Below are 23,407 nucleotides of genomic sequence, written 5' to 3'. Positions count from 1 at the left end.
TAGTCTTAATTTTACGGGGATTTTATTTTAAATATTGTTTAAAGATTGTGGGAAATTAAAGTTTAAAGCCATCTGTGGGTTGTTTTTTTTTTAATAACTGGATCTTTGAAATGTCTACAGTTTTCCTGTTAGTTCCAGGGTTTTATATTGCGTGAGTGCACAAAAAATCCCCTGAAACTTGCCTACAAGAACTATTTCTAGATCTAATTCAGGTGTGGTTAATAAACAGACGCTGGACTAACTCCACTCTATTTTTCCATAATAGACCTGGATTTAAACTTATAATACTATTATTAATAGGGCCGTAGACTGTTAACCCGAAAATGTAGTTCGGATTTTGGACTAAATATAAATATATTGTATAATTTTTAGCGCAATTTCCATACGGACAATTGCGATTATTAACTCGTCATTTCTGGATGTGCGTCCGATGTATGGATGTGTGTCCGCAGCTTTAAGTCGTATCTCATCCTCAACGAAGCAATATCGAGGACTAGTTCCAAAAGCAAATATGTTAAGCAAGTTCCGAGGATGAACATAGGCCAAAAAATTCCCGGAATTCCTTCCTGGATTTCCCGGAAAAGCCAAAAAACCTCGAACAAATGCAGTTTTTGCTGCATATCTCGGCAACCAGACCACTTAGCGACTAGAAACATTTACCAATCGATTCCTGCCATAATTTAGAACAATATTGCCGAAGAAAGTTTTCAAAAATATCCTTTCGTTCGGTCACAAAATTTTTTTAAAAATTATTTAAACTGAGCATCTTGTAGGCCTAGGATGATATTTTAAACTGAGCATCGTGTAGGTCTACTCGTTAAAATAAAACTATTTCCGTTGATATTTTCTATTACCCCCTACACGTCCGCATATATTTTAAAATCTCGTTAATAAATATTTTTTTTATTTTTTTTTTGAATTATTAAAACTACTTGTGTTGCATTATTTATTTGCTGAATATATGATTTATCTCGATTTAAAATTGTTATGGATAACATAAGGAAATTGCGCTTAAATTGTCACTAGACTTTTTATTAACTTGTTTTTGTTGCAATGCGAAGAACGTATGAGCAAGTTTACCGATACCCCCAACGAAACAGAATGTATATAGACAATAGACTATAATATTCTTTCAACCATTTGGTAATTTAGTCGTGTAATTCATAAGAACGATTTTTAGATAGCCTAACACCATTAATTTAAAAAAAAAAGTTTTTCTTTCATATAGATCTAGATCTATTAACAGCAGAGTTTCTTCCAGGCATCTCTTCGAGGGGGGGGGGGGGCGCACCCCCCCGAAATTTTTTTACCGCCCCCCCCCCCCGAACGAAATGAAATTTATATAATTTATATAGAAAATATATACTTTTAGCAGTGTCCGCCCCCCCCCCCCCCGAAAATTTCAAGTGCCCCCCGGAGAAAAAAGTCTGGAAGAAACACTGATTGACAATAAGATCTTTCACTAGTCACATCTCAATAATGTTTTTACTCTTTCTCTAAAGGACAGATCATTACTCTATTTAGGGTTATTGCTATAATAATTATTTCATTACATGCTAGGCCCACTTTATTTCTATTGGCTAGATCTACCTAGAGTTTTTTCGCTTAAAATTTGCGTTTCTTAGTATGACCCATTAAATACGACCAAGATGGCAACGTTTAGTTCAGATCAACAAAACAGTGTACATAAAAGCAGTTCGTCTGCTGACACACAGACTTCTCTTTATAAAAATGCGCAACAATATGCACAAGCTTTACGTCCTTGGCTATGGCATTATCAAAATATGTGTGTTATGCAGACGTTTGCTTCTCATTTCGCTTTACAAACTGCTTTTTCTGGAAATCGCAATGTTACACCACAAGCTTCCTTGAATCCTCCAGGTTTATCGATATCAAATCCTCCATTGAATCAAAGACCCCTGAATGGAGTAAACATCACACCAACTCCATTAACTCAACAAAATTATACAGACCGTCAAGCAAATGGCCGGGAATTGCCAGGTAAATCTATGTCGATTTGATAGACATACATGGCAGACTCAGGGCATAGGGTTTTTTTTTCATAGACCTGACCTGAATGTTTTGTGTTAAAAGAATGTATGAGCTGGTACATCTCAACATCATTTGAATGTTTTGTGTTAAAGGAATGTATTTACAACTCTAGGTGTTGCACTGCGAGTGCCAACCTTCTGGAAAAGATTTGCTGCGGAGCTGATAGATTTTACATTTTTATTCTACATCAAAATGACAGTCTCTCTCTGTCTAATGACTGAGTTCAGCTTTGACCAGTTGTAAGTTACATTTTAGCTCTTGATGTGTACACTCATGGATGCATTGGCTAACCTCTGGTTAGTCTAGACCTTAGTAGAAACATTGATGGTCCTAGTGTTTAGATGTAGAAACATTGATGGCCCTAGTGTTTAGAAATTTAGATGTAGAAACATTGATGGCCCTAGTGTTTAGATGTAGAAACCCTGATTGTCTTTGGGGTTTAGAATTTAGATGTACCATGTCTCCAACTTTAAAAAATATGTATTGGTTATTTAGAAGTTTTTAGTGTGAGTTGAAAATTTATAACTAATTTAATTTGCAGGTCATTTTTGAACAGTGAGGATATGTTGGACAGCTTTAGTGAACTGGATTATGACAGAGCCTTTGCAATCACATATGAAGTTATAGCCCTTGAAATTTTAAATAGAATCCTAATTACAATTTTTGAGGTAACTGTTGCCAGTTTTATTGTTTTGAACTCAATTCCCCCCAAACTTTATAGTTCTATTTCCCCCAGACTTTATAGCTCCCCCATTTCTCCCCAGACTTTATAGTTCCCCCATTTCCCCAGACTTTATAGTTCCACCATTTCCCCCCCAGACTTTATAGTTCCACCATTTCCCCCCAGACTTTATAGTTCCACCATTTCCCCCCAGACTTTATAGTTCCACCATTTCCCCCCAGACTTTATAGTTCCACCATTTCCCCCCAGACTTTATAGTTCCACCATTTCCCCCCAGACTTTATAGTTCCACCATTTCCCCCCAGACTTTATAGTTCCACCATTTCACCCCAGACTTTATAGTTCCACCATTTCCCCCCAGACTTTATAGTTCCACCATTTCCCCCCAGACTTTATAGTTCCACCATTTCCCCCAGACTTTATAGTTCCACCATTTCTCCCCCAGACTTTATAGTTCCACCATTTCCCCCCAGACTTTATAGTTCCACCATTTCCCCCCAGACTTTGTAGTTCCACCATTTCTCCCCCAGACTTTATAGTTCCACCATTTCCCCCCAGACTTTATAGTTCCACCATTTCCCCCCAGACTTTGTAGTTCCACCATTTCTCCCCCAGACTTTATAGTTCCACGATTTCCCCCCAGACTTTGTAGTTCCACCATTTCTCCCCCAGACTTTATAGTTCCACCATTTCCCCCCAGACTTTATAGTTCCACCATTTCCCCCCAGACTTTATAGTTCCATCATTTCCCCCCAGACTTTATAGTTCCACCATTTCCCCCCAGACTTTATAGTTCCACCATTTCCCCCCAGACTTTATAGTTCCACCATTTCCCCCAGACTTTATAGTTCCACCATTTCTCCCCCCAGACTTTATAGTTCCACCATTTCTCCCCCCAGACTTTGTGCCTCTACCGTCCAGTGGGAGGGAGACCAGGAGTGGGAGCAACACCTGGGAAAAGACTGCTGGGATTAAAAGTTGTGTCATGTGATCATGTTGAGAGTCTAGGTCAAGGTCAGGTGTTAGTCTCACCAGCAGGAAATGTCAGTCTCAAAAAGTAAGATACTGTCCTCAGAGTAACTCTTGTCATGATAATTAAAGTTGAAACATTGACATTTAGTTTGATTATCTCAGTTTTACTTTAACCAATTTCTGTTTTGTTCCAGCGCTTTCCTTCGGTCACTGATAAAAAATTTCACCATCGCACTGTTTCTGCCAGCATGTTTGACTCTGTTTTTCTTCAAGCACAATAGAGCAGCCTACGACATAGTAGCACACACAATTGTTGTGGAAGATATTCTTTAAGTTTGAGTCTGTTGATTGGTTGCTATTGTAATGATTGTGAATGATCATGGCACAATTGAATCACCATGGCCGACCTCACTAGTCAAGTTGTTACACATACTATTTCCTCTTGTTTGATCACTTTGTGTTGATATGTTGTCAGGTTGATGAGTGAACAATGTTTGCACCTGGTTTAGCTGTACATAGGTACCTGGGGTGGGCTGTGGCTAGGGATTGTTTGAACTGAGTGTTAACAGTCTGGTCAATTATTCCTTCAATCAAAATTCTCCTGATGTCCTCAACACTTGACTTAAAATTTTTTTGTTCTGTCCATGAGTTGAATGAATTCCACATACATACATTGTATGTTCATATGTAGTCAGGTTTTTTATCTTTGGTTCCACATGAATACTTACATTGTATGTTCTTACATTATTTCTACAAAAATGCTTTCATTATCAATCCATGATTTATTTGGTGGGTTATCCACAAGCCTCTGTTACTTACATTGTACGCTGTACTACTAGCGTTCCTGTCCCTTATAATGCTACAATCTGAGAAAAAAGGCAGATGTGATAGTTTAAGAAGTTTTCATCAATTTGTTACCTAACCTGTATTTTTAGATGTGTGACCCTGTTTTAATATAAACAAATGAGGCGCAATATTTCTTGGATCCTAATATTTGGGGTGTGGGACTGTCCACACTTTCCACCCCAGGGTGTGATCTATGGAAGCCCTGAGTGTTTTCATCACCCTTCATAATAGTCAGGGAAAAGAAACCTCAGCCACTGACCAGGTGTCAGAGCTACCGGTTACACCACTGCAGGGGTGCCAGGTACATTGAATGCCATGCACCACCATGTCCATATTGCAGGGTGCTCTTGAGAAAGAATGTAGGCACCATAGTGCTCATGGAGAAGCCTGGGGTGCTGCAGTTCACCCGTCTGTGGTGAGTGGGCCAAAGTCTATTTAGCTCACCTTATCCATAGTGTATGGCACTCTTTGAACTTAACATGGGGGAACCTCAGGCCTCCATAATGCTCATTTTATTCCCTGCAGGAACATTCCCGGAGTATTGTCATCAACTCTCCAATGTTTCATCGCACGTATAATAATGCATAAAAAACAGACATATTATCATTTATATATAAATATATATATATATGGGTGTACATTCATGATTACTTACATTGTATGTTGTATGGTAGTTTGAAGATGGCTGTGACAGTGTTTTATGTAAATGTTACTTGATTTCATTAAACAGAAACAGGCCCAAAACAATATAGTGCCTTTTCACTATTACAAGCATGTATTTTGTATATGAATTCGTTTGTGGTTCACTGAGGGGGTGTGTAGAAAAAAACTAACAAGCAAGCAAATGATTTTGGTCATTAGTAAATATTTAATCCACAAAGTGACATGAACTGTTGTATACAAGATTCGTACAGATTGAAGTTGAAGAAGGAACTAAGTGTGTCAACTTCTGGAGGAGGAGGGGAGAAGAATTGGGTAGAGATAGAAAGAAAAAAATGGAGGGGAGAAGAATGGGGTAGAGATAGAAAGAAAAAAATGGGTTACAAAAGAAGTTGAGATCATTCCTACAATCTTGCTGTACAACTAAAATATATTTACTGCCATCTATGGCCACTGGGGGTGGATCTACATGACACAATCTTCATGTTTCCAGCACAACTGAGAACTCAGTGGTAACTGGTGGGTCATGTAGTCCTAGAACTCAGTGGTAACTGGTGGGTCATGTAGTCCTAGAACTCAGTGGTAACTGGTGGGTCATGTAGTCCTAGAACTCAGTGGTAACTAGAGGGTCATGTAGTCCTAGAACTCAGTGGTAACTAGTGGGTCATGTAGTCCTAGAACTCAGTGGTAACTGGTGGGTCATGTAGTCCTAGAACTCAGTGGTAACTGGTGGGTCATGTAGTCCTAGAACTCAGTGGTAACTGGTGGGTCATGTAGTCCTAGAACTCAGTGGTAACTAGAGGGTCATGCTCTAACTAGGCCACTAATCTTAGAACTCTGTGGTAACTAGAGGGTCATGTAGTTCTAGAGCTCAGTGGTAACTAGAGGGTCATGCATTAGTATTTCAATTCAACTACTGATTTGCCTTCTATACTTATCTCTCTCTTTCTGTATGTATGTATGTATATATGTATGTGTGTATATATAACTTAATAAAATAACAAATGATTCATAATACATTCAACAATGTAAACAGCAGTTTGACACATAATAAAGTTAAAAATTAGCATAAAACAAGTCACCAGAGTGATAATAAAAGGAAAAGCCCACTTGATCAAGAGTATTCCCCCTGAAATGAAATCTTTAGGCCATAAAACAAAAAAAGTGCTCAAGTAAGGATTTCATAATGAAAACAGGGGACATCACTCTTCATTCAATTTAAATGTTTGAACGCTAACACAAGATAAAAAAAAAACCCCTAGCAAGTGGGTTATTGGCTTTCCAACTTGCCAGCTCTCTAGTGAGAGAAAATCTGGGTATTCACCACATGATGATGGATGCTTGTGTAACAAGTGAGCTACCAATAGCATGTAACACATTACTATGGCTTGCTTGCTACCAATAGCATGTAACACATTACTATGGCTTGCTTGCTACCAATAGCATGTAACACATTACTATGGCTTGCTTGCTACCAATAGCATGTAACACATTACTATGGCTTGCTTGCTACCAATAGCATGTAACACATTACTATGGCTTGCTTGCTACCAATAGCATGTAACACATTACTATGGCTTGCTTGCTACCAATAGCATGTAACACATTACTATGGCTTGCTTGCTACCAATAGCATGTAACACATTACTATGGCTTGCTTGCTACCAATAGCATGTAACACATTACTATGGCTTGCTTGCTACCAATAGCATGTAACACATTACTATGGCTTGCTTGCTACCAATAGCATGTAACACATTACTATGGCTTGCTTGCTACCAATAGCATGTAACACATTACTATGGCTTGCTTGCTACCAATAGCATGTAACACATTACTATGGCTTGCTTGCTACCAATAGCATGTAACACATTACTATGGCTTGCTTGCTACCAATAGCATGTAACACATTACTATGGCTTGCTTGCTACCAATAGCATGTAACACATTACTATGGCTTGCTTGCTACCAATAGCATGTAACACATTACTATGGCTTGCTTGCTACCAATAGCATGTAACACATTACTATGGCTTGCTTGCTACCAATAGCATGTAACACATTACTATGGCTTGCTTGCTACCAATAGCATGTAACACATTACTATGGCTTGCTTGCTACCAATAGCATGTAACACATTACTATGGCTTGCTTGCGGTCAAGGGCTTTAAAATGAAATGTGTAGTTGGTTCAATTGATTTGACATGCCACATGAGTAGAGAAAAAATATTTGAGCATGGCATTTAAAGGCTGAATGGCTGATTCTATTTTTGACATTTTATTGCTTCAAACAATTCTAATTAAGTTAAATATGGAAAATCACATTATAAAACACTTTAATAGAAGAAAAATTGTATGTAAAAAAATATTTATGTCTTCTGATTTATCATGAAGCTTTTCCTAATTCAATCTTCCTGGCTATAACACGTGATGAGTGATAAAGGAAGGAATCCAGCAAGCTAGCAACTGTGGAGTAATGGATTTGGCTTAGGATTAGTGTTGAGTGATTTGTTTTAGGATTAGTGTTGAGTGATTGTCTTAGGATTAGTGATGAGTGGTTTGTCTCAAGATTAGTGTTGAGTGATTGTCTTAGGATTAGTGTTGAGTGATTTGTCTTAGGATTAGTGTTGAGTGATTTGTCTTAGGATTAGTGTTGAGTGATTGTCTTAGGATTAGTGTTGAGTGATTTGTCTCAGGATTAGTGTTGAGTGATAAAGGAAGGAATCAAGCTAGATGACCTAACTAATGTTTATTGAGGCCACTTTGTTAGGTAAATGATGTCAGCAGATTAATGAACCAATTAGCAGACCTATTCACTGATTTGATTACCTGCTCTTCAACTTAAAGTTAGGGGTCACACCCTTTATTGAGCTAATGTGTGCCTGCTCTTTATTCAATATAATTCTTAAAGGTAACCCCTGCTCTTCCAAAATAAGACTTCACAGTATTCCCACTGGCAAGCCTTAACGTCACGGATGATGCGCTTAGCTCTGACACTAAATTGAGCTTAGCTCTGACACTAACTTGACATATAAAAGATTTTTTTTTCATTTACTGAGATTAAATATTAAAAATGTCATGACTAACCTGTAAAAATACCACCTACAATAGCGCAAACCTCTGTTAAAAAGTGTAAAAATGATCTGAAAGAAACAAAATGATTACATCATCCAACATAAATATGAAAAAAAACAACCCCAAATTAAAAAGTATATAGTTTTACCTCAATGCTGAATCCTGTTATCAGCAGATTAAGTACAGTCAGATCTATTAAATTACCTTTGTTTTTCTGTATATTTGACCATTATGGGAGATAACTCGTATGAAAAAAAGACTCCAGGCAATCCACTCTCACCAAGAAAACCTCCAACACTTTTTGAGTGTTTAGTCACAGAAAACTGGTTTGTATATAAATGCTGGAAAGTGAAAACAATAACACCTAGAGAACCAGTAGATCTGAGATTTAGGATTAGAACAAAATAATGTCTCAGCTTCATGAAGTGCTGGTGACATTATACATGTAGTTTAAAACTGTAGTGCTTCAGTATTTTATCAAATTCTTATTAGGTCAAAAGCTTGATCACTGCTTTTAATTACCTCCTCTAGTCGACTATTTACAATTTTAATAGAAAAAAAAATTAAAACAAAAAAGATTGTTAAAAGTTAGAATATCTGGGTGAAAAAGAAATTTATGAGACTTACCTCCCCATTGACTTTAGTGTAAGTAGTTGGCACCACTTTAATAAAGTATTGGTACATCAACTGCACTGTCAACAAACAGATTTCTTCAGTTAGCCACCATAATAGAAATACTGGTTACTAGCTTTTTTTTTTACACAGAACAACAAATACAATAAAACTGAGCAATATCCTGCAGCTAACAAAAGCTAATGAAAAGCATCATTTGCCCTATGGTACCATAACATTAGCCAACGTTTCAATGTAGGAGCTGATGTAAAGCATCATAGCTCTGTACACACAATCATGTGTCATGGCATGGCCAGAAAAGCTGATGAACTCTACTTCACCAAATAATGAACAACAAAAATGGTATTTAAAAGAAAAATTTAGTGAAAAGTAACTAGACAATCATTTAATCTTATAAAGGTATCGTATTGTTAAAACTGGTAAACTTAATAGATAATAAACTGACTTAAGCTATAAGTAGTATAAGAACACGTTTTAAGATTATTTTAACAAAATCACTCATAAAATTGTTGAATCTAAAAAGTTGGGCCAAGCCGGGATTTGAACCCGGGACCTCTCGCACCCGAAGCGAAAATCATACCCCTAGACCACTTGGCCGATGCAAACCATAGAGAAAGCAAAGAGGTTATTTTTGCATTATTTTTCCCATAATAATGCTTCCTGTTTTACCACAAATAGCCCGTTCATTTAGCCGCAGTTCGTTAACATATTTTCACAGCTTTAATTTGTTTAAAAAAAAAATAATCCACCACTATTTCTTTTTATTAACGTTTGATAATTAACATATAATACGATTGCTAATTTACGTTCAACGTAAAGGTCAATGTAAAATTAGTAACAAGGGCAGACTACTATCACTACCAAACCTAGTATTACATTGAACTTGAACAAGTTAGCACCGTAGAACTAGAAAGATATATTTCTAGAAATCAACACACTTTACTTATGATCATTAAATAATATACAAAGGTAAATATTGAATGAATAGGCTCTAAACAATAATTTAAATATGGCAAAAAGTAGTTACAGCAGTTAAGTATCTAGATCTAGAACGAGTCAACAAAGTGAGGCGTCTAATTTTTACTATTTTAGATCTCGTGTTCGTGTTACCTGTCTGTTACTGTTACAGAAGGTTTAGTTCAAAATAAAACCGAACTACAGTCTACTCTACTCAAGTCTACTGGATTTAGATCTAGATTTTACATCTTTACTATTCTAATTTCTTGATGAACTGAGCCATTGAAATAGCAATTTAGACTCTATTTTTTGAAGACGGAATAAATTTTGTATTAAAAAACTGTTTAAAACATGACGTAAGTGTATTAAGTAAGTACTATACTAAGTGGTGTGTCAAACATAACATTATTACTTATTACATAATAGTAATAATACAATACATAGTCAAATGTGGTGAAAGTGAGATGTATCATTTCATCATCATAGAATGTCATACATCTTAGAGTCTATACTGATTCTATACTATACTAATACTAAATCTACATAATAATACATATTACATATTCTCTCTAAATCAACTCAGAGCAGATCATACTTCAACATCACATAGATTTCTGTAATCTGCACACTTAACTTAACTAGTGGTATAACACTGTTTACACCTAAAATATCCAAGTAGGTATGTCAAACAGCCGTAAAAAAAAATGCAGTTTTCGCTCGCGTCGCCCAAATGTACACTTTGCAGTCAGCTTGGAAATAAGCCCTTATTAGAGCCCTTTCAAAAGAATATAGCCTGCCTACGAAAAAAACCTTAAGTCCTCTCAATACTGGTTATTGATTACATATTTACATGTTATAGTAGTAAAGAACAACTGTTATGATACTAAGGGTAAGAATGTAAGTCTAGCAAGGTTATCTATTTAGCCTACATAGTTGTATTTAATAAGCAAGTGTATTTTTGTGGTAGCCCTGCCATAGTGATAATTGTAGAGCCACTTATGTATAAATACAAGTTTATAACATAAAGGTACACTGACTGAAGCTTTCTAAATAAATGTTCTTTTAAATGCACTGCTGGCTCTAGAGACTAATAGTTATTTCAACAAAAAATATTTTCTTTATAGGACCCTTGCACTGTTCCAGCCACTATTGGATCACATATTAATAAGTCACAGACTCAAAGACTGTTTACCTGTTAAGAACTATGATTATTCTGTATTTAGATATGGCCAGATGTACTATAGGTGTCATAAATTATTGAAAATTTTTTAAAATAAAAAGATGCATTTTTGGCAGATTTTGAACCCCTGCACTCTTTTGATTAAACATGTGTTTCAAGCGTTGATCCCCTACATTTTGAAATACTTATCAAATATGTTCTTTCATCAGACATTTGTTGTGATTTTTTTTTTAAATGTACAAAATTTGTTTTTTACTTCCCCTTTTATTAAAAAGCGAGAGAAAAGCCAATTTCAATGCAATTCATTTAAATGAAGTAAGAGGTTTGACAAAAATTGAATCTGTTCTCTGAGTAAGTGTCTTTGTGTAGAGTTCAAAAGATGAAGTTTGTGTCATATACTTTTACAGATATAATCTTTCAAACATAGCACCTTTAAGGGTGTTAAAAAAAAAACGTTTTAAATTAAAACATAACTTTTTTAGTGCTTATCAACAAAGAGTAAAAAATGAAAATAGTAAAAATTAAATTGATGGTTTAGTAAAACAAGTTTCATTTTCTAAACATTTTAATTAATGGCATGTAGATGTGGTAGGTAAAACAAGGATATTTTAAAAACTGTCTTTTATTTATTTTATATACTGGATGTATTTCTATCTTTCCATGTGCGGACAAGCTGGGGGTATTATAGTCATTCACTAAATTGAATTAGGCGCGCTCCAGTAGGGTGCGATTTGACACCTTGGGCTATCCAGTGAGCGCTATGGTGCATACTTTTATTTGAAAGATGGGGACAAGGTGTGGGTAAAAAGGATTACTATAGACATTCACTCAATCAAATCTGGGCGTCCTCGTGTCTATTTGGCATCCCAGGCCTTCCAGTGAGCGCTATGGGGCTTATGTTAGGTTTAATGAGTTCAATAGACTATGGATAAGATGGGCTATTATGGTCATTTACTAAGTTGTATAAGGCACCTCTGCAGGGTGTGATTTGGCGCCATGGGCTATACTGTGAGCACTAGTGTTTATGTTCTGCGTCAGTGTTTGCGTTTGGATTTTCGTTTGTATTTTTATTTCTGTTTGTGTTGTGTTTATGTTTGAAAACTTGTTGAAAACTAGCTTGAAATATCAAAATGCCATTCTGAAGTAATTTATCAAGGTACTAGATTATCAAAGTGCCAGTTTGAGTTCAGGTAATTGTGAGATCAGCCCATATTATCAAGGTATTAGTCTTCCATAAATCAGATGCCTGATGTAACAATGTCAAGTTAATGTAAAGGTTTTTTTCCTAGTCTCTAAATGTTACAAACTCCCTGGCTCAAGCTACTTCAATGCCAATTAAAAGATGGACTAATGAAGTTTATTTGATTGACAGGTCAAGTATTGGTTTAGAAGATGCCTGTTCCATCAAGTGCTTATGGACATCAAGGAGCCCCCAGCTGCTTTGATAAAATAAAGATTGGTTTTATGATGGGATTTTGTGTAGGCATGGCATCTGGTGCTCTGTTTGGTGGCTTTTCTGCCTTAAGGTGAGTCTGGTTTATAAAGGGTGCACATTTGTGAGATACACTAGTACTTGGAATCTTACATTAATGTGGGCTGGAGTATGTTGCATGTCACTGAGCAGCGCAGATGGCTACATGACTCATGTTAGGGAAAATAAATGTAGCTGGGCCTAGTGCTTTGCTGACCATATGACGACTTCATATGCTTAGGTTACAAAAAACATACTTCAGGTCTGAAAGGGTAATTAACTGTGTCCACTTTTGAGCCAGCACCCTACACCTATCCGATGTGGATGTCTACAAAAATTAACTAAACTTACTTTCAATGCAGTTTTTGACCATGTATTCTGAATGTGAACATTCAGTGCCCTAATGTTATTTTAGTTATTAAATAGAACGAGCCGACCTGCTATGTATCATACACCACTGTTTTGTTGTTTTATTTTCTGCTTATCAGCAGTTCATAATTAGTGAATACTAAATTGCACCTAATAGTCGTCACACTAATTTGACCCAGCTCTACGATTGTAAACATTTATTGTGATATAGTTGGTAAAATTTAAGCTGACTTTTTTTCTCTCACGTCTAGGTATGGTCTTCGTGGTCGTGAACTTGTATCAACAGTGGGGAAAACGATGTTCCAGGGAGGAGGGACATTTGGGACTTTCATGGCTATTGGCACTGGTATCAGGTGCTGAGACTGGATACAAGTTTATGCTGCTGGTGTTGCCACTTCTGTCCGATATGTTGTCTCATGATTGCAATGTACATGTTATCAATAAATCTACCAGTGAGGAGAACTTGTTCTTGAGGTGCTAATTGTGTGCTTGGGTTAGTCAAACAGTGGCTGACAGAACTTCTTGAGGTGCTGTGTGCTTGGGTTAGTCAAACAGTGGCTGACAGAACTTCTTGAGGTGCTAATTGTGTGCTTGGGTTAGTCAAACAGTGGCTGACAGAACTTCTTGAGGTGCTGTGTGCTTGGGTTAGTCAAACAGTGGCTGACAGAACTTCTTGAGGTGCTGTGTGCTTGGGTTAGTCAAACAGTGGCTGACAGAACTTCTTGAGGTGCTGTGTGCTTGGGTTAGTCAAACAGTGGCTGACAGAACTTCTTGAGGTGCTGTGTGCTTGGGTTAGTCAAACAGTGGCTGACAGAACTTCTTGAGGTGCTGTGTACTTGGGTTAGTCAAACAGTGGCTGACAGAACTTCTTGAGGTGCTGTGTGCTTGGGTTAGTCAATAATTAGTGGTTGACAGAACGTATACTTACATTGATCTACTTCCTGGTACAAGCCATCCAGTGGGTTGATGATCCCTGGGTAGTCAATTCCAAATGACAGGTGATTGATTCTATGGGTCACATTGAACTGAGGATAAAAAATAAATGACAGGTGATTGATTCTATGGGTCACATTGAACTGAGGATAAAAAATAAATGACAGGTGATTGATTCTATGGGTCACATTGAACTGAGGATAAAAAATAAATGACAGGTGATTGATTCTATGGGTCACATTGAACTGAGGATAAAAAATAAATGACAGGTGATTGATTCTATGGGTCACATTGAACTGAGGATATAAAATAAATGACAGGTGATTGATTCTATGGGTCACATTGAACTGAGGATAAAAATAAATGACAGGTGATTGATTCTATGGGTCACATTGAACTGAGGATAAAAATAAATGACAGGTGATTGATTCTATGGGTCACATTGAACTGAGGATAAAAATAAATGACAGGTGATTGATTCTATGGGTCACATTGAACTGAGGATAAAAATAAATGACAGGTGATTGATTCTATGGGTCACATTGAACTGAGGATAAAAATAAATAACAGGTGATTGATTCAATGGGTCACATTAAATTGATGATAAAAATAAATAAAAACAAAATATACAGAGAACATTAAGTGTTAACTAACCAAATAAACTTTTTTGCAAAGAAATGGAACTAAAATAAATGAATTCTGTGAGGGAAATGAAAGAATTAGAGAGGCTAGCCAGAGCTGTGGATGAATGCCCAATATTTGCTCACCTTGGCTCCACTCAGTGACTGCATGTCATGCACTGTGGTTGGACAAAAGATTCATTGGTTTTAGAGTAAATTTAATTAGTATACCTCAATTTAAACAATACCCTTTCTAACATAAATTATATGAAAAGAATGAATACTCTAATTACTTAACTGATTGTAGCAGAAATTTGAAAACAGAATTTCACATTAATTGAAAACAGACGTAGACCTTTTTAAACTAGCCATCTTGAACTTTGTCTTACAGTTGGAGTTATAAAAAAAAAACAACTTACCATGGACATGCTTTTGCTGAAAACTTTTCCCTGGTGCTATATGGAAGTTCCCTGCAACCTAAAACCATACACAGTTTCTCTTAGTCAGAATACTAGTGGTCACTGGTCAGTACACAGTGGTTGTCACTTTATGGTTGTCAGACTGTGGTAGTCACTTTTAGTGGTCACTGGTCAGTACACAGTGGTTGTCACTTTATGGTGGTTGTCATATTTTGGTTGTCACTTTATGGTTGTCAGACTGTGGTAGTCACTTTTAGCGGTCACTGGTCAGTACACAGTGGTTGTCACTTTATGGTGGTTGTCACTTTATGGTTGTCAGACTGTGGTTGTCACTTTTAGTGGTCACTGGTCAGTACACAGTGGTTGTCACTTTATGGTGGTTGTCATATTTTGGTTGTCACTTTATGGTTGTCAGACTGTGGTAGTCACTTTTAGTGGTCACTGGTCAGTACACAGTGGTTGTCACTTTATGGTGGTTGTCATATTGTGGTTGTAACTATATGGTGGTTGTCATATTTTGGTTGTCACTTTATGGTTGTCAGACTGTGGTAGTCACTTTAAGGGGGTTGTCAGACTGGTTGTCACTTTAAGGTGGTTGTCAGACTGTGGTTGTCACTTTATGGTGGTTGTCATATTGTGGTTGTAACTATATGGTGGTTGTCATATTTTGGTTGTCACTTTATGGTTGTCAGACTGTGGTAGTCACTTTATGGTGGTTGTCAGTACTGCAGCAGTTGGACACACCTTGTTGACCTCCAGGTACCCAAACAGTTTACATCCCTCGTTCTTCTGGGCCTCCAACTTCTCTGACCAGCCCTCACGCTTGCACTGTTCTATGGAGTCAGGGTCTTGTAAGGCCCAACCTTTCTTGCGATACGCCTCCCTCACATCTTCACACGAGTTACAGCAGCTAGAGTAGAGAGAGTAGCTCAGGATAAAACTCCATCAAAACACCTCATGTGCTGTGTATCACACTCCCATAATGTCCTATCATTAGTCCTGTCTTTTGTCCTGTTAATTAAACCAGTGAGAAGACCTGTCCCAATTAGCAACTAAATCTTTCTATACAATGTCAAGTCACCAGAGCATGGCAAATCAATTGATCTTTGTGGCCTCACTGAGACAGATTGCATAGCAGCACTAGTTCTATTGGGACTAGTAATGGTTATTGAAATTAATTAGTAATCAGTCAGTAAAACTATAGCCACAAAAAACTAGCACAATATTAGGCTATACAATTTTAGACTGAATTTTTATGACAAAACTATTGTCACAATCATTGAAGAAAATTTTCATGATGCTAATAGTGTGTAGACTTCCATGTATTTTTGATGATGCTAATAGTGTGTAGACTTCCATGTATTTTTGATGATGCTAATAGTGTGTAGACTTCCATGTATTTTTGATGATGCTAATAGTGTGTAGACTTCCATGTATTTTTGATGATGCTAATAGTGTGTAGACTTCCATGTATTTTTAAAACGTTTTTCTTAACTCAGCTACGCGTTTGTTTGTTTGTTGTTAAAATTGACAACGAAAATTAGCCCACTTCTGATTGCTCTAGAGATCTGAAATTCGGCATGCAGGCTATTTTTGCCTAACAATTTCAGATGCAATCATAAAAACTAGCAATTAGAGACCTAAATTAGCTTAATTAAATTACGCCCCAAGGACCCTAAAATTGAGGACATGATTTCTAAAGATACCGACAAGACTGGAGGCCTATTGACACAGTTACTTCGGCCCCAATCGATGTGAGCGTGCTGGCCGTGATCGTATAGTGGTTAGTACTTCGCGTTGTGGCCGCGACAACCCAGGTTCGAATCCTGGTCACGGCATGTAGGCTGCTGTGGGTCTCGCACTGCCAAGCTCACATAACAATTTCAGATGCAATCATAAAAAAATAGCAATTAGAGACCTAAATAAATTAGCTTAATTAAATTACGCCCCTTCTCTGTTTAAAGCGTATCGGTCGCTCAAGATTTTTAGTCCGTGTATTTAAAAACACTTAGTCAAGTCATACTTAATCAAGTCATTAGATAAAGTAGAAAATAAACTATATAAAAAACTTTTTAAAAACCACGTTTTTCATGTGTAGCAACGGACTAAAAAGGAGAAAACAAAATAGTTAAAAAAAACTTTAAAAAACCATGTTTTTCTTGTGGACTAAAAAGTAGAAAATAAATTTTTCTTCCGACCCTAGGGGATCTACCAATGACTGCTCGTAGATTTTGTGCTTCCTCGAGCTGTGCAGGTTCTTGTGATGACTGTTCATACATTTGATGACAAAAAACGTGGGTCGGGCAGATGGGTCGGGAAATTTGATGGTGAACGTATTATTATAGATAGCCTGTCAAAATAATGTGTTCAATTATAACCTAACCTTTGTTCAGCATTCTCAGCACCATAGCAGCTTTCACAGCGGTTTGGGTCTAGGGTTGTTGGTGCCTGCAAATGGATGTTAAAAGTCATCTAGTGAAAAACCTATCTACATGGTTTAGCTAGGGTAAGAAAAAAACATTTAAAAAAAAAACGTTTCAATAAAAAGCTATTATATAATTGTGCTTTAAAAAGGAGAAAATAAATTATTTGCTTTACATTATAAGTAGCGTACCGGTTCAGCGCATTACTGCGGTCTTAAAATAAAAATAAACCGGGAGTGATCTCCCTTAAACTTTCTTGAATATTCTTATATAACACAACGGGGGATGGCAACTCAGGATATAGACAATATTTTTAATCCATTTTTAATTACTTAAACTTTTTAAAATAGAATAGAATCTCATAGAAAAAAGAATTGCACACCAAGTGAATACCAAATAAAATGAGTATAATAGTGCAGAATATTATTAGTACTTTATAAATTCACATGCGTTTTTTGAGAAATCGGAAATACCCTAAATTACTACTTCCGGTCAACGGAAGTTACCCAAAATTGATAGAAGACAGAGAATTAGATCTTTTATTTATATTTGAAATTTCATTTATCTATCTGAAATAGTACTCAAGCTATAGGCTTTTTGAAAAATTGAAAGTAGAAAAAGTTCCAGTTACTGGAAATCGCTGAAAAGTTAATACAGATCTACAAATTTGATTTAATACTTATATATGAAATTTCATCAGCCTAGCTGTAACGGTACTCAAGTTATCGTGTTTACAGACACACACACACAGACAAGATTGCAAAACTATGTTTTTCTGACTCAGGGAGGTGTAAAACATCGAGATTTGCAAAAATCTCAAATTTTTTTTTTTTTAAAAACTTGATAATATTCGATGTACATTTTTATTAAAACTTATTTATCATTTTTAATATGGAAATATGATTAACATTAAAAACATTCACTTAACATTTTTATCGAAGCGTAGATAGCATTTTAACATGAAAATATTATAACATTCAGTGTACTTTATTGAAACATATTAACCATTATTATTTTGATGTGTCATAAACTGAGTGACTGACGCAACTGCTTCAATTTACTAATGGTGTACTTTTAGATGCATGATCTCAATTTCTGATTGGATCATGTAAAAATAAATGCAGTTTCCTCGCGTTACAATTTTTTTTAAAGAAGTGTGACCTTGTTTTCTAAAAGTGCGTTATTCATTGTAAACAATGCCGACACTATATTTCTTGGATCTTTGTTGTTGTGGCGCAGGTGTGTCCACACTATCGCCTAGACGTCACAGAGCGTGCTATAGGAAAGCCTAAGTGTATGTTAATCACCCTTCGTAATAGTCAGGGGCTTTGCTCTTGGGAGCCACCAGTTACACTACTGCAGGGGCACCAGGCATCTGGTTGGCTTAATCATCAACACTACTGCAGGGCCACCAGGCCTCTGGTTGGCTTAATCATCAAATGTCATGCCACCAGATGCACTACTGCAGGGGCACCAGGCCTCTGGTTGGCTTAATCATCAAATGTCATGCCACCAGTTACACTACTGCAGGGGCACCAGGCATCTGGTTGGCTTAATCATCAAATGTCATGCCACCAGTTGCACTACTGCAGGGGCACCAGGCATCTGGTTGGCTTAATCATCAAATGTCATGCCACCAGTTGCACTACTGCAGGGGCACCAGGCATCTGGTTGGCTTAATCATCAAATGTCATGCCACCAGTTGCACTACTGCAGGGGCACCAGGCCTCTGGTTGGCTTAATCATCAAATGTCATGCCACCAGTTACACTACTGCAGGGGCACCAGGCCTCTGGTTGGCTTAATCATCAAATGTCATGCCACCAGTTACACTACTGCAGGGGCACCAGGCCTCTGGTTGGCTTAATCATCAAATGTCATGCCACCAGTTACACTACTGCAGGGGCACCAGGCCTCTGGTTGGCTTAATCATCAAATGTCATGCCACCAGTTACACTACTGCAGGGGCAACAGGCCTCTGGTTGGCTTAATCATCAAATGTCATGCCACCAGTTACACTACTGCAGGGGCACCAGGCCTCTGGTTGGCTTAATCATCAAATGTCATGCCACCAGTTACACTACTGCAGGGGCACCAGGCCTCTGGTTGGCTTAATCATCAAATGTCGTGCCACCAGCTACACTACTGCAGGGGCACCAGGCCTCTGGTTGGCTTAATCATCAAATGTCGTGCCACCAGCTACACTACTGCAGGGGCACCAGGCCTCTGGTTGACTTAATCATCAAATGTCGTGCCACCAGCTACACTACTGCAGGGGCACCAGGCCTCTGGTTGGCTTAATCATCAAATGTCGTGCCACCAGCTACACTACTGCAGGGGCACCAGGCCTCTGGTTGACTTAATCATCAAATGTCGTGCCACCAGCTACACTACTGCAGGGGCACCAGGCCTCTGGTTGACTTAATCATCAAATGTCATGTGCAGCTGTGCCCCTATTTTAGGGTGCTCTTTAAAAGGAACCTAATTATAATAGGTGTCTGTACAAATCAGCAAGAAATATGTTGGCAATTTGAATATGTAGCAGCCTTCATATTAACTGTTTGAAACCAATTGTTTTTGGGAAGCTTCACATTTTTAAATTCAATTCACTTGAGTTTTAAAAAAAAAAAGAAATTCAATTTGATGCTAAATAATGTCCAAAGACAGCAAAATCTGGCATCAAGAATTAGTTTCAAATGTTTAAACACAGAATACAAGTGTAAACCAAATTACTTACAATTTCCACCTTGCTTCCTTCACCAATGGCTGCAATATAATAAGAACAATAACCAATAGTGATAATTTTAAAAATAAAAGTTATTTCCCTTCTTATTAATTCATTTTCATTAAGTCTAGTTTCAAGGTCTAGAAGATTTTTTTGACAGTAAGGTCACCTAGTGACCTACCCTGTATATCACCTAATGACCTACCAGGTGTATCACCCAATAACCTACCCTGTATATCACCTAATGACCTACCCTGTGTATCACCCAATAACCTACCCTGTATATCACCTAATGACCTACCCTGTGTATCACCCAATAACCTACCCTGTATATCACTTAATGACCTACCCTGTGTATCACCTAATGACCTAATGTGTATACCCTGGTCCTGTCATATTACTTACCCTGTACCTCTGGGGTGTCACTGATGGGGCTTCCATCTGGACCCAGTCTCATCTTTAAAATGTGTGCATCAATATCAATCTGAGACTCACCGCTCACATCCATAGCATCCAATGATATAACTGGAAACAAATTAATTGGAATCACAACCAGCCAATAATATAACTGGAATCACAACCAGCAAATGATATAATTGGGATCACAACCAGCCAATGATATAATTGGAATTACAACAAGCCAATAATATAACTGGGATCACAACCAGCCAATGATATAACTGAAATCACAAACAGCGATATAATTGGAATCACAACAAACCAATAATATAACTGGAATCACAACCAGCCAATTATATAATTGGAATCACAACCAGCCAATGATATAACTGGAATCACAACCAGCCAATAATATAACTGAGATCACAACCAGCCAATGATATAACTGAAATCACAAACAGCGATATAATTGGAATCACAACAAACCAATAATATAACTGGAATCACAACCAGCCAATTATATAATTGGAATCACAACCAGCCAATGGTATAATTGGAATCACAACAAAAGGATAAGAAAACCTAAATGATATATATATCATTGGAATCACAACCAGCCAATGATATAATTGGAATCAAAACAAAAGGATAAGAAAACCTAAATGATATATATATCATAGGAATCACAACCAGCCAATGATATAATTGGAATCAAAACAAAAGGATAAGAAAACCTATCGTATGTGATGGCCACCTTGCTATGTTGCATGTAATGGCCACAGCTCCATTATGGAAGATTTCACACATTTACATGTTTTAAAACTAGATCAAGTGTAGTATACTTACATCCACAGGCCATTTTGGGAAAAACAATATCAATATTTATTTTAATTTTCTGTCCTCTTGAAATGTCGACAAAAAGCTCTTGCTGGACGTCAAGTGTCAGGTAAAAGTTCAGCTCAGACATGAACAGCACAAACATCAAGACACCACTGATTATGGTCACTGAAACAAGTAAAAACACCACTGATTATGGTCACTGAAACAAGTAAAAAACACCACTGATTATGGTCACTGTAACAAGTCAAAACACCACTATTATGGTCACTGAAACTTAACATTGTCAACTTTTTTTTACCAAAAACAATATATATATATATATATATATAAGTATTATTATAGTCTAATTTTCCCCCCAAGGATTTTACCTATTACCAACCAAACAAACATGCATACAAAGTATTAAAAACTTTATATGCAGGGGTGGGTGGGTAATTCTCAGTACTCCTTGATGGTATTTAAATGTCGCAAGGCCTCCTTTGGTTCAAAAACCTCTATTTCTCTTAACATTCATTGCTCGCTTTCCAAAGAGGTACTTTTATTTTTATTAAGAGTCATAGTAAATGAGGTCAAACTCCAGAGGGGTGTGAGGAGGGTTTCAGAAAGTATAACAACACGCTTTCTAAGTTAATTAACTGCTAACCTAAGTTAAGTTTTTAGTAAAGTATTAACTAAGACACTAAGTACAATGTACTAAAGTACTAGACTAGATCTAGGTGATTGAAGTAGTATACAGTAACGTAAGTAGTGCCTAGTATTAGATCTAGCAAGTAAGATTTAGATCTAGAATTTTATATTTTAAAATTAAATGGCCATAAAAATAATTATTACATGCTGCGCCACCGTATGTTTTAATTCTAAAATCTTCCAAAGTTTTGGGATAAGCATCAAAGCGTTTTAATTTCTCAAAAAGACCTGAGAACTGCATTTTAGCGTTTTGTGTGTGTGTGTGTGTGTGTTAAAAATATAAAGATAACGAATGAGTTCAAGAAAACTAAAATCTGCGAATCGTATCTAATATCGTGTCGAGTTCTCTAAACCGGTTGTTGATACTTTATATTTCCTCTTTTACTACACATGCGCAGTATGCTTGAGAGAGAGAAAGTTATTCTGACGTGGACATCAAGTGTCCGTAAAATCTAGCAATGTAGGACTATTCACGTAATAGCTGAAACTGAAACGGAAAAAAAAAAATTACTCTGTGATCAGAAATCCGTCAAGAGATGCTCTCCGCAGGAGGGGAGGTGGGGGAAGGAGGGGGGGGGGGGGCGAAAGTGAATAAGGTTTATTCCATTTCTTTTCTTTTTCATTGTTTTCAAAACATTGTTTTCAAATATTGTTTTTCTATGTACTTTGTAATTAGATCTAGATACTAAAATTTAAAATGAAAAAAAAAAAACCCACTTAGGAAGTAAGAATCTTAGTAGATATAGATCTAGATCTAGATCTAAATCTAGGTCTAGATTATATATAATAAATAGCTTTGGTTGTTAAAAAATATTTCAAAGAGATTTTATGGCCAACCGACAATTAAAGTTGAAAAAATAGGCCTATGTTTTGTTTTGTTTTCATGCAGTTAAAAAATAATTTGCATTTTAATATATCCTAATCGCATTTCAAGGGAATTAGGCTAACCATTCCATGAGCCGCCCATGATTGCATTCATTATCATTCGAGCGTAACTAATAATCTAATACTATGACTGGTGAAACAAAAGTTGCCACCATTCCGTCCTAATTTATTTGATTCTTAATTAAATGGGCAATTATTTGGTCTGAGTGCAGATTTAATTTGCCGAATAAATTAATCAAGGCAAAAAAAAAAAATAAATCAATTCTGTTTGCGAGGTTAGTAGACTTACATTTACAGCAGATGAGAGGTGGGATTGTTTTACTAGTGTGTTGACGAGAGGCAGGGGCGGTACCACAGCGGCGCAAACCCCGCTGTGCAGGTTGGTGGAAGGTTGGTGAAATCCAAAACCAACAAAAATATGTTTGAAAATCAAAGTTCAAATGATTGTTACGATAAATCTTTGTATTGATTCTGTTTCTTAAAAAAATAACAACCTACCTGAGCTGGAGTTATCTTTATTCTATAGTCACTAACCTGGGCTATCATTATGTATGTTTTGTATGTTTTTTTGCCGTCGGCC

General features: G+C 36.8%; 2 protein-coding genes and 2 non-coding genes across 4 annotated transcripts; 2 read left to right on the top strand and 2 right to left on the bottom strand.

Moving 5' to 3' along the window:
• Positions 1-1,637: 1,637 nt before the first annotated feature.
• LOC131942410 (protein FAM8A1) lies at positions 1,638-5,299 on the top strand. Its single transcript, XM_059302277.1, has 5 exons — positions 1,638-2,001; positions 2,165-2,291; positions 2,594-2,720; positions 3,634-3,791; positions 3,901-5,299. Exons 1-5 carry the CDS (start codon positions 1,650-1,652, stop codon positions 4,037-4,039), a joined length of 903 nt encoding a protein of 300 aa, XP_059158260.1. The 5' UTR covers positions 1,638-1,649; the 3' UTR covers positions 4,040-5,299.
• Positions 5,300-5,397: 98 nt separating this feature from the next.
• On the bottom strand, positions 5,398-22,292 carry LOC131942409 (endoplasmic reticulum-Golgi intermediate compartment protein 3). The gene is made up of 13 exons (XM_059302275.1): positions 22,087-22,292; positions 21,262-21,420; positions 20,422-20,541; positions 20,029-20,057; positions 17,253-17,317; positions 15,614-15,779; positions 14,870-14,927; positions 14,598-14,629; positions 13,826-13,922; positions 8,915-8,979; positions 8,492-8,628; positions 8,300-8,355; positions 5,398-7,678 (listed from the first exon to the last, which is right to left on the bottom strand). Exons 1-13 carry the CDS (start codon positions 22,181-22,183, stop codon positions 7,599-7,601), a joined length of 1,161 nt encoding a protein of 386 aa, XP_059158258.1. The 5' UTR covers positions 22,184-22,292; the 3' UTR covers positions 5,398-7,598.
• Positions 9,446-9,517, bottom strand: Trnap-cgg (transfer RNA proline (anticodon CGG)). Its single transcript has one exon. It is a non-coding gene; the product is annotated as a tRNA-Pro (tRNA).
• Positions 16,636-16,707, top strand: Trnah-gug (transfer RNA histidin (anticodon GUG)). Its single transcript has one exon. It is a non-coding gene; the product is annotated as a tRNA-His (tRNA).
• Positions 22,293-23,407: the final 1,115 nt, after the last annotated feature.

The sequence above is a fragment of the Physella acuta genome, unplaced genomic scaffold, assembly GCF_028476545.2.
Source record: "Physella acuta isolate Inbredline_101_S28 unplaced genomic scaffold, ASM2847654v3 ptg000405l, whole genome shotgun sequence".
NCBI lineage: Eukaryota > Metazoa > Mollusca > Gastropoda > Physidae > Physella > Physella acuta.
This window is presented reverse-complemented; position numbering and strand designations above follow the sequence as displayed.

Excerpts from the sequence above, each read along its gene's own strand:
- LOC131942409 (XM_059302275.1), bottom strand. The coding sequence starts at position 22,183 with ATGCAGTTCTCAGGTCTTTTTGAGAAATTAAAACGCTTTGATGCTTAT. Across the intron at positions 20,542-21,261 it reads TCCCAAAATGGCCTGTGGAT|TTATATCATTGGATGCTATG; the intron begins GTAAGTATACTA and ends ATTTGTTTCCAG. Across the intron at positions 7,679-8,299 it reads TGTAGGTGGTATTTTTACAG|TTGCTAGCTTGCTGGATTCC; the intron begins GTTAGTCATGAC and ends ATTACTCCACAG.
- LOC131942410 (XM_059302277.1), top strand. The coding sequence starts at position 1,650 with ATGGCAACGTTTAGTTCAGATCAACAAAACAGTGTACATAAAAGCAGT. Across the intron at positions 2,002-2,164 it reads AAATGGCCGGGAATTGCCAG|GTGTTGCACTGCGAGTGCCA; the intron begins GTAAATCTATGT and ends TTACAACTCTAG. Across the intron at positions 3,792-3,900 it reads GGAAATGTCAGTCTCAAAAA|CGCTTTCCTTCGGTCACTGA; the intron begins GTAAGATACTGT and ends GTTTTGTTCCAG.